This window comes from Chiloscyllium plagiosum, chromosome 27 (genome assembly GCF_004010195.1).
Source record: "Chiloscyllium plagiosum isolate BGI_BamShark_2017 chromosome 27, ASM401019v2, whole genome shotgun sequence".
In the NCBI taxonomy this organism is placed as follows: Eukaryota; Metazoa; Chordata; class Chondrichthyes; order Orectolobiformes; family Hemiscylliidae; genus Chiloscyllium; species Chiloscyllium plagiosum.
In genome coordinates this window covers 45,490,447-45,502,113 of record NC_057736.1, presented here as the reverse complement: position 1 = coordinate 45,502,113, position 11,667 = coordinate 45,490,447, and the positions used below count along the sequence as shown (strand labels likewise).

The 11,667-nt window shown below is 38.2% G+C and overlaps 1 protein-coding gene across 7 annotated transcripts in view; it reads right to left on the bottom strand.

Moving 5' to 3' along the window:
* Positions 1 to 11,667, bottom strand: part of LOC122563754 (adhesion G protein-coupled receptor B2-like) — a 776,300-nt gene that overhangs the window by 106,924 nt on the left and 657,709 nt on the right. For all 7 annotated transcript variants that reach the window (XM_043717945.1, XM_043717942.1, XM_043717944.1 and 4 more), the window contains 2 exons: positions 8,271 to 8,337; positions 7,366 to 7,451 (listed from right to left, as the gene is read on the bottom strand). In XM_043717945.1, the coding sequence (XP_043573880.1) occupies positions 7,366 to 7,451; positions 8,271 to 8,337 (153 nt within the window). The remainder of the gene's footprint in view (positions 1 to 7,365; positions 7,452 to 8,270; positions 8,338 to 11,667) is intronic.

The following is an 11,667-nucleotide window of genomic DNA, read 5'->3' as shown; positions in this document are numbered from 1 at the left end:
GCATTTGGATGGGTATATGAATAGGAAGGGTTTGGAGGGATATGGGCTGGGTGCTGGCAGGTGGGACTAGATTGGGTTGGGATATCTGGTTGGCATGGACAGGTTGGACCGAAGGGTCTGTTTCCATGCTGTACATCTCTATGACTCTAAGTTGGGTAAGCACTCCACCACAGTATTTTCTGTTCATTGAAATTAGCCATGCGGGAATTCCATGAATTAGCACATTCAAATCTCAGAAACACAGAAGTGTTACAGTGTACAAGGAGACCGCTTAGCACATCATGTCTGCACTGGCTCTCCTAATGAGCTTCATGACCTACTGCCAATCTCCTGCCTTTTCCCCATGCCCGAGAATGTTAATTCTATTTAAATAATCATCCAATGCCCTCAAGAATGCCTAAACTGAACCCACCTCTGTCACTCTTCCAGACAGTGCATTCCAGACCCACCCAACTCGTTGTGTGTGAAACTGTTTTTCTCACATCATATTTATTTCTTGAGCAATCACTTTAAATCTATTCTGACACCTTCTTGATTCTTCTACAAACAGAAATTGTTACTCTCGATCTTTTATATCCAGCATCCCCCCCACCGCCTCATGATTTTGAAAACTTCTATAGATCTCCTCTTAAAGGTATTCGCTCCAAGGAGAACAGTCCCAATCTATCTTTATAACTGAAGATTCTCATCTCTGGAATCTCCATTCTTGTAAATCTCTTCTTCACTCTCTCCAATTGTTCACATTTTTCCTATAATGGGGAGACCAGAACTGTACACAATATTCTAAATGAGGTCCAACAAGTGTCTTCCAGAAATTCAGCATCACTTCCTTGCTCTTGCACTGTATCCCCTGTTAAAGTTAACACTGTAGAGCCCACAAGATTGCATACTTTAGTAAATTACTCTTCCCACTTGTCTTACCACCTTCAATGATCTGCGCACATGTACACCTAAGTGCCTCTGCCGTGCACCCTGGCTTTATAATTGTACCTCTTATTTTATATTGACTGTCCATGTTCTTTGGAGCAAAATGCATCTCCTCACACTTCACTCCATCGAACTTCTTCATCTATCAATCATCCACCAACTTTTGAAATTTTCAAGACTTCAGCCTGTCTCAGCCAAGCTCTTTGATGTAATGCAGTTGCTTCTCTTTAATACAGAGGACTCCAACCCAGCAGGTCACTCTGAAATATATCACATTCCTTCTTACCTAATCCCCACTGACGTGCTACATTTCTCATGGGGCTATGTATCTTTTACTTATAATATTCTGTATCAATTAAATCCTGTTGATATTTGAAACAGATACATGGTAATCACTTACACTTGCTTGTGACTGTTATTTCATATGTACTACCATGTATTAGTCACAGAATCATCTTGGTAATCGTTGTTTTTTAACTGGATTTATTGGACTCCCTGATATCATAGCTCTTAATTCAGTTTTTTAGGCTAAGTTGGCTGTAGTAACTAGAATGATCCCTAGTTTGATCCCTGCAGTGATTTGAGTTACAGCCTTACATTCGGCTACAGTGATTCCCAAGGCAGTAAAGATAAATCTTTCTTATGTTTCTTAACACCATTCAGTCAGTCTTAATGGAGGTGCATGTTTGTGACAAGTCTACAATTTAAAAATGTCTAGTTTCTATGTTGAGGCAGAACAATGTTCATTTCAGTGATCAATGAGAATGTGTCCAGTATGCCCACCATATCCTTATCATGGCAAAAGTACTATCACGACACAATTGGTGAATATCAGGTGCATACAATGAAAATAACAAAAGGGTAACTTCTGCCTGTAACTGTGTTTTTAATGTGGCAGAGAGGTTAGTTTATTTTGATATATCAGACTATATTTAGAAATCACAACTTGTCTAAGATGTTGATCGTCACTAGCTTTATGGGTATTACTTTATCAGGATAATCAGTACCTACTAAGTTCTTGTCCAACAGTTTATCCAATTTTCCTGAGCAGCATCCAATGGCATAGTATAATGTTCAACCTCTAATTAGACCTCCATAATTTATTCTTTTAAAAAAACCGCAGAAGATCTTTCCCACAATTATATGATTACTTACATTCAAACATCTGACAAGGGGAGAGTCAATTAATTAACAGAGCTCTCTGTTTGAAAAATGCATAGTCGTTTTAACTGTCAGAGTAGGTCTGAATTGTGAATTTTGCAGATGCGAGGAACACTTTGTATTCAATTAATCACTGCAACTGTTAATAATAATTTAACTAAAAACCAGCTGCCAAAAGCAAAGAACAGCTATCAGACTCTTGCACTTAAACTATCCACATCCCTGATATCCATTTTAAATTTGCTTTCCTTGACTCACACGGAAATTAAAATGAAAGGATTTTTAAATTCATTTTACACTTGATGATTACTTCCCAAGCTCAAATAAATCTGATTCTGCTCCGTACTCCGATATTCCAATTGCTGTAAAATATTTTTGTCGTGACAGTGACCAAATTTAATATCATTTTGAAGAAGTCATAACAGACTCAGACATTAACTCTGTTTCTCTCTCCACAGATGCTGATAGACTTATTGAGTCTCTCCAGCTTCCTCTGCGTTTGTTCCATATTTCAAGCATCCGCAGCATTTTACTTTTATTAATATTATTCTGATGACAGAGATGTGCTAATTCAGCATATAGCCTTAGCTGGTTTTGAGATCAGATCAAGGATTTACTCATTCAGACTAAAATACAGTGACTTTGGAGTACTGAAGACCAATAATGGATTAGATATAGTTTTCACATGCCACAAAACAGTCAGATCTCACTTATTATAGAGACGGTGGCATAGTGATAATGTCACTCCATTAGTAATCAAGAGGCGCAAGCTAATACTGTTAGAGTACCGGTTCAAATTCACCACAACAGTTAGTGAAATTTGAATTCAATTAATACAATGTGGAATTGAAAGTTAGTCTATAATTATCGATATCATATCACATCAACAATTATTGTAAAAACCCATCTGGTTCACATATGTTATTTAGGGATTTAAGTCTTCCATCATTAGCCAGTCTGGCCTATTTGTGACTCCAGATCCATAGCAATGTGGTTATCTTTTAACTGACCTCTGGAATGAATTAGCAAGCAACTCAATTCAAGACCAAATGTGTATGGGCAACAGATGCTGGCCTTGACCATCTAACCCACATCCCAGGAAAAGAATTCATTATAAAAACAGAAGCCCAAGGATAAAACATCAGCAATATAAGATCCTACTTGAAAGTGGTCAATATATTTAGACAATAGACCAGCAATTCTATACTGGCAAAATGACTACAGCATAAAGTTGACTTTTCCCCTGTAGCCCTTGCAGCCCCTGCCTACTCCCAAACTGCCTTTAAATGGCTCACAGTCATTTAAAGGCAGTGAGGTCAGGGCAGTGGGCACCATGGTAGACAAAGCAGGGTGGAAGGGAAATGCAAGCATACTTAGGATAAGGCCTCCAATGGACACTGGAGGCTTGACAAAAAGGTGCCAACCCCTATCCAGTCATCAAGGAGCCTGGGCATTAGTTGTCGACCTCCCCACTGTGGGTAAAATTCCAGTTGCAGAGGAAGGAAACTTTTAAGTGACCATTAGTTTGGCACTTAAAGGCCTGAAGTGGACCACAAATGAGTGGACCAACTATCACCACTCTTACCTTTGACATGATGCACAAACTACAACCCACCATCTCTCCACCCGCAGACTAGTAGGGTCTGTAAAAATTAGGGCATCCTTTCTGAATGAAAAGAGACATAAAACACTGGATATTTTATAGTACAGAAAGTGACCTTTGGCCCACTGTACTTGTGCTCACAAATACCAATCTATCCCTAATGCAACAGATGTTTCAAATATCATCTACATAAAACTTCAAGGCTACTTTCATAGTTACTGGAAATGACTGTCTCACTCTGCTCTGAAGCTGTAGCTGTGGTTGCAGAATGTGGCATTTTTACATAAGGATAACTGAAATGAAGTAGAAATGTCTGACATACTGCTTCTTGTTGAGGTTCAGGTATGAAAAACATTTCCTGAACACCCTGACGAGATGTGACCAACTTCTCGGAGAGTTTTCAAATTCTTCCTCCACCAACTTCTTCCAACAGATTGTCCTTTTCTCTGTGTGACCTGTGCTCACTTTCTCTGACATGCTATAGTCCATTCAGGATGTACTGTTACCAGGTACAAGCACTTTGCACAGGGTCCTTGAAGTCAGAATAAAGTCTTTTAGCACCTGCTTTACTAATCCCTGTGGACTTCAGCAATTTTAATTAACTGTACAAACCAATGACTTTGACAAATTCAGCAATGGCAAACCGAAATCAATCAACAATAAAGCTGAAAGTAGTTAACAGCTCCTTTCAATGACAGGGTAGTGGGGATCTTTTTGCTAGTGAACGTGCTTCAGTTCATTTAAGGCAATGTGTAAGTTGCAGTATTGAGTTCCAGTTGGTAGAACTGGCATGAAAGGAACATTGGGCTTGACTGACACAACAGTATGCCGATTGCATATTCCAGTGCATGCCTCCTGTGCCCACGCTAACATCCTATTCAGAATGTCATCTGTCCTGGCCCACATTATTCAAGAACCAAAATGCCATCTATAATGCCCAAATTATCGGCAACACAATATCAAATTTTGACATCTTGCTCTCGACTCCAGAGATATGAGGTCATGAAGTTTCTTTATACCCTGATGCTCCAGTGCTGGGGGGCATGAATTTAAGGGGAGAGGGAGAAAGTTCAAAGGAGTTTGAGGGCGGAACAGTGGTTTGCACTGCTGCCTCACAGCACCAGGGACCTGGGTTCGATTCCTGCCTTGGGTAACTGTGGAGTTTGCACATTCTCCCTGTGTCTGCGTGGGTTTCCTCCAGGTGCTCTGGTTTCCTCCCACAATTCAAAGATGTGCAGGTTAGGTGAATTGGCTGTGGTAAATTTTCCATGATGTTAGGTGCATTAGTCAGGGGTAAATGTGGGGGTAATGGGTCTGAGTGGGTTACTCTTCGGAGGGCCAGTGCAGACTTATTGGGCCAAATGGCCTGTTTCCATACTGTAGGGAATCTAATCTAATTTAATGAGATGAGAGAGGCAAGTATTTTACACAGACAGTGGAAGGAATCTAGAACGCACTGCCGGAGTGATGGTTGAGTCAGATACAATAAAAGCATTTAAGGGACTTCTAGTTCAGCACATGAATATGCAAGGAATGGAGGGATATGGACCAAGGGCAGGCAGATAGGATTAGTTTCATTTGGCATTATGTTCAGCACAACCTCGTGGGTCAAAGGGCCCATTCCTGTGCTGTACTGTTCTATGTTCTATTATGGAACAAATATTTGCTGGCACAAGGATCCCTTTGATCACTGTAAGGAGATGTAACCTCAAACTACACTTATCCAGATCAGTTAAAAGAATAATAGAAAAGAGTCTTGTAAACAATTGTGTAAGTAATGTGAAATGATATTTTTTGTTCTTTGAAGAGGCACAAAACTGTCCAAGACTGAAATGAACTGGAGAAGGATGGTCAAAAAGAGGTTGTGAAAAATTTACAGGGTATGGTGGAAATATAAATGGGTTTTTGCATCAGTATACACACTTGAAGTTAATGTTCAACCATTAACCATTAATGATGATATTAAGAATAAAACTGGTAATATTACCATAGAAGAGTTATATTTTTTCAATAGAATTAAGAATTTGAAAATTGATCGAACAACTGGGCAATTGATAGTCCAGTCTTCATGGAGGATAGGAGGTGCTGAGGAAGACTTTTTGAATAGTTATTGCATTCTGGGTCATTACCTTAAATTGGAATTAATTTAATGCAGTCATTGTCTTTGAAAAAGTCAAGACAGATTCAGGCTTATTATTTTGATATCACCAGAAGGAAAATGCTTGAGGAAATCATTTGGAATATACACGGTGTTGGTACAGGTAGATGAACATTTTAGGGACATTCAACATCGCTTCAGAAAAATGACATTTAAACCATCATTGAATTCCTCATCACCAACATCATGAAGGTGGTGGGGAGGTTGTCCATGTAAAATCTGGGGCAAAAGAACATATCAGAATCTGGATATACGTCCTGACTCCACTAAGTCTTTCCACTATCTACAAAACACAAGTCAGGAGCTGTTGCATATTCCACCTTTCTGGATGGTCACAGCTGCAAAACACTCAAATCATTTAACACTATGGACAAAGCAGACTGCTGATTACTATCTTATTTATCTTTCTGTAAGTGGTAGCAATGAGTACCATCTCAGGATGCATTGCAGAAACCCACTTAGGTTTCTTCGACAGTATCTTCAAAACCTGTGACGTCTACCGTCGATACAAACAAGAGGAGCAGACAAACATGCAAACTTCTGTCCACATGCCATTCCAACTTGGAACTACATTGCCTTGTTGCTGGGTCAAAAGTTAGAAATTCCCTTCCTAATTGCACTATGGGTGCTAAACCACACCAATTGCAGCAGTTCAAAAAAACGTTCACCTCTTCTAAAATGTAATTAGGGATGGACAAAGAAATGCTATTCCTGCCAATGAAGCACCCAATACATGAATGTGTTTTTAAAAAAAAAATGGTTGGTAATTTTGAAAGGATATATTGCTTGGTTAATTCAATTTAAACTGTGAAGAAGTTATGGTTTACCTCTATACTTCCTCTCAGGCAAGAAAATATTTCTACCAGTATCATTTCAAAAGTTAAAAAAAATTACTAATAGTGAACATATATTTCTTCTATTTTATTTTGTTGCTAAAATATCATTGCCTGATGCCTCCTGCATGAATAATCTACATGGAGAGTTTAGCTTGCCTGATACTTCCAGTCTCCATAACATGTTCTAAGTCAGTAACATGCATCATTCACAGGAGGTCATATTTTACCATGTCAGTACTCTGCATAGCAGTCTGCATATTAGTCTTGGTGGCAACATTTATCTGCATTACTCTCTGCTGGGTGAAGGTGAGTGGTAACTTCCAGTTACCTTGAAAGTGCAGCCCATTTTTTCTACCATAAAGTTTCAAATGCGAACTCAATCGAGATTGTCATCCTGAAAATGCAGGCCTCCCGAAACAAGTGAACCTTAGAAAGGTCAAGCCATTATGAATTATTCTGAAGGACAGTAATAGAAATCTCATCTAAAATGAATCAGATGTTGCAATTGAATGCTGAGGAATTTTCAACCAGTGGAATTAGAAAAGAGAAAATAAACATTTTAGATATAAAAGGATAACTAACCAATGAAGTGGACATATCAGATATGATATCCAATTAATTGCAGGCTAAACAAAACAAAGTCTGTTTCATTACAGAAGAAGCAAAATGTCAATACCTACCCAGCTCTCTGCTTTTTGGACTTATCTGAAATTCCATCTCGGGACATGAGTTTGTTGAATACTATGATCCCAATGAGCATATTTACCTTGTGCAGGAAAACAGAGAGTTAGCAAGGACTCAATTAATTTTGTAGTCAGTTTTAATCAATCAGCAAACTTTACATCTGTTTCATCATGAAAGCTACGTTTTCTCTGAGGAACCAAACATGCACATTCACGTAGACTATATATTTTTTTTAAAAAAGCCCTGGTTTGGACTGTTCATAAATTAGAGAAATATTTTAGTGTGTGTCTGAGAATTCTCAGTGTGTAACACATTGTGGGAATTAAGGCTGAGCTTGATAAGTGGCTGTTTGAGAGTTCTCAAAGATGGTGTTGATAGGAAATTGATCAACTACCTACAATTGAATTGACTAGACCAGAATATTTGTCCTCAGATCAATTCTAAAAATCAGCCACTTTTAAAAGATCCTAATGGAAATACAAAGATTTTCTTTGGTTGTTTTACACAGAAACATCCTAAGTAACTGCTCGTCAGTCATTCGCAATTTGTAACCTCTTCTTCTTGAACATGATAATGGTTTTTCTTGGAAATTTGGAGCACAAAAAATATTTTGCCATTTGTTTAAAATTAGCTAGAAATTGTGTTTGAAGTAAAATATAATCATTGATGTATAAATGAATAAATTACAAACAAATTCAGAAAAGCTAACAGCCAATAAAGATAAGGAGATAGAATTGCAAAATTGCCATGGCTTCCAAAATATGGTCGACATAAATGCAAGTTTCTTTGTCTGATTCCTATGATTTCCTGAATGCATCAAGGTAAAGCTATCAATATACAGTTAGCATTTGTTCTGATCGTACAGTTCATGTTACGTGCTGCATTAAAAAGTAAAATTTACCAATACAATAATTGCTGCTGGTCCAACAAATGCATAAAGGAGGCCTCCTTCCAAAGACAACCAACAGCTGTAAGTGAATGAAAAACAGTTGTTTTCAGAGAGATGTACTTGTCATTGGTAAATAAATACATGGTGTTTCGTTAAACTACCAAGAGAGATACAGCAGATGTGGTTTGACTCCAGCTTTCTTTTTTCCCTCTCTGTTAGACAGTATTGTTTTCTACTTTGTGCATCCGCTCTTCTCCAATCCCCTTGAAATAAAGGCTAACTTGCAATGTACCTACCGAATCTCTTGCTGTAACATCATGATAATTTTCTTGAGTTCCTGATATAAGAACACCCAGATCTCTCTGAAAATTCATATTCTGCTTTTCTATTCTCACTATTAAAGGGAATGACCTACACTTCTCCAATTATCAACTTGCTGTTCACTTCTGTATGTATATAAGCATTGTTCTTGATATGTCTATATCTCTTTACAGTTCTTTGGATCCTAGATTTGCATAATCAACAGTTTTAGGTACATCACTCTCGGTCTTTATCTCATTAATGTGAAGGTGGTAACTTGGAGCGGAAATAGCTGATGCCTCCCATCCCCCCTAACATTGATCCCTGTTTCACTGCAATAGTTACATCCTGCCAAATTGGAAATGCTTAATTATGTCCCAACTCTCTGTTTATGTCGATTAAACAATCTTCCATCCAGTTAATGTATTACTCCCATCTCTGTAAGCTTTTATCTTGTGTACTAATCTTTTATATGGCACTTATCCAATATCATTTGCAAATTAAAGTGCATTTACAGATACCTATTTATCCATCCTACAAGTAACATTCCCAAGATATTCTAATCAATTAATGAAACATGATTTCCCTTTGGTTAAATCATATTGATTCTGTCTGATTATACATCGATTTCCTAAGTGCATTGTTAACATTTGCTTAACAATAACATTATATTGCAGCATTTTATGAACATTTGTTGTCAGGCTCTGAGTAAGCCTTGAAAATTCTGTCCACTATGTTTGTTCTGAGGGAAGTAACCTTTCTTCAGTCGCGAAGAAGGGTTACACGCGAAGTGTTGATTTCTCTGCCTCCTGGTGCTGCCTGGCTTGCTGTGTTCTATTTTGGATTCCAGAATCTGCAGTTTTTTTTGTCTCTGTTCTGATCTGGAACTTTAACGGTGTTTCCCCTTCCACAGACGTTGCCTGTTTTGATCAGTTTTTTCGAGCATTTTTTGTATTTATTTAAGGTTTTCAGCAACTGCAGCATTTTGCTTTTCTATTCCCTATCTTTGTAGATATCTCTTTTAGAACATGAGGCTGCAGAGTACTGGATTCTGGGGATTTATCAGACTTTAGTTTCTTTTGTTTCCCAAATACTTTTTCTCTTCTGATGTTAGTTATTTTAAGTTGTTCACTAAAATTTATGTTACTGTTCTGAAAAGAGACACAACATAGCTATTCATAGTCTATTTCTTCATTCCTTATTATAATTTATCTTGCCTCAAAGGGATCAATATTGATTTAGCTACTCTCACTTTTATAAATCTGTAATAGCTCTTACAATCTGTTTTTCATATTCCTGATTACTTTATTTGCATATTATTTTGATCACTTTTGAGCAATGTTTTGGTCACCCTTTCTTCTAAAACTCTGACAAATCTCAGGTTTATGATTATACTTTGCAACATTATATGGCTTAATCTAATTACTATCTTTAATTTCTCTAGAAAGCCACAGATAGACCTTTCTTGTTGAGTTTTTAATTATTTAATTGAACATTTGGAACTGTTTCTTTAAATGCTCCTCCTGTTAATTTGCTAAATATCCTTTAGTCTACTTTCCAATCAACCCTGGTCAGCCCTACCCTGATACTTAGATAAACTGGCTTAAGTGTTTGATTCACGTGTACAACTGAACTATGCTGCTCTCAAACTTCAATCTTAAATGATATTACACAGTTTTCCTGGAGGATATTTTACTACAAAATTAAGCATGAATTATTGTGCAATACTAGATCTGAAGTAAGTAGTTCCACAACATATTGTGTCAAGAAATGTCACAAAAGCATTCTACAAACTCATCTTTGAGACTGCCTTGCTAATTTGCTTTATCTAGTCTGAATAACTCATAAAGACAGCCACAAATATCATGCTGTGACTCTTGCAAAAATTATTCACATGATATGGGTGTCAATGACTGAGCCAACATTTATTGAACAAAGCAGTGGTGAGCCATTTCTTAAACTGCTGCAATTGTTGGGATGTAGGTACATCCAAGCACTGTCTGGGAGCTCCAGGATTTAGTTTCAGTGACGATAAAGGAACAGTGATAAGGTTCCGAGTCAGGACGATATGTGGCTTGGAAAGTAACTTGCAAGTGGTGGTGGTCCTATGCATTTACTGCTTTTATGTTTTTAGTTGGTAGAGATTGTAGATTTGGAGGTTGCTGTTGAAGAAGCCTTAATATGTTGCTCCAGTGCATCTTGCAGATAGTCCACATTGCTGTGGCTGTGTATCGTTGGTGAAGGAGTGAATAGTGAAGGTAGTGAACGTAGTTCTGGATGGTATCCATCAATGAACCAATGCAGTCCTTGGGGTGGAGGGGCATTCTCTGTTAAGAATGGAGTTTGAGGATTTTGACTCAGCAACAATGAAATAATGGTATTGTAGATCTAAGTCAGGATGTGGAGTGGCTTGGAGGGGAACTTGTCAGTGGCAGTGTTCCCATGTATCTGCTGCTCTTATTCTGCTAGGTGTTGGAGGGCAGAGTTTGAAAAGTTATGTCAGAATAGCCTTAATGAAATACTATGTGCTTCATGTAGATGGTGGACACTGTTGCTGCTATATATCAGAGATGACAAGAGTAAAGACTGAAATTGTGGATGAGGTACCAGTCAAATAGACTGCTTTGTCCTGGATGGTTCAAACTTCTTGAATGTGTTGGAGTTGCACTCATCCAAGCAAGTGGAGAGAATCCCATCATGTTCCTGATGCTACTGACTTGAACATTACAGATGGAGAACAGGAATGGGGAAAAGGAGGTGAGTTAGTCATTGCAAAGTTTCGAGCCTCTGATCTACTCTTTTAGCCATTGTATTTATACTACTGGTCCAGTTCAGTTTCTGGTCAATGGTAATACACATTTATAGTGGAGAAGTCAGCAATGGTAATGAACATAGAACATAGAACATAGAAGAATACAGCGCAGTACAGGCCCTTTGGCCCTCGATGTTGCGCCGATCCAAGCCCACCTAACCTATACTAACCCACTATCCTCCATATACCTATCCAATGCCCGCTTAAATGCCCATAAAGAGGGAGAGTCCACCACTGCTGCTGGCAGGGCATTCCATGAACTTACGACTCGCTGAGTGAAGAACCTACCCCTAACTG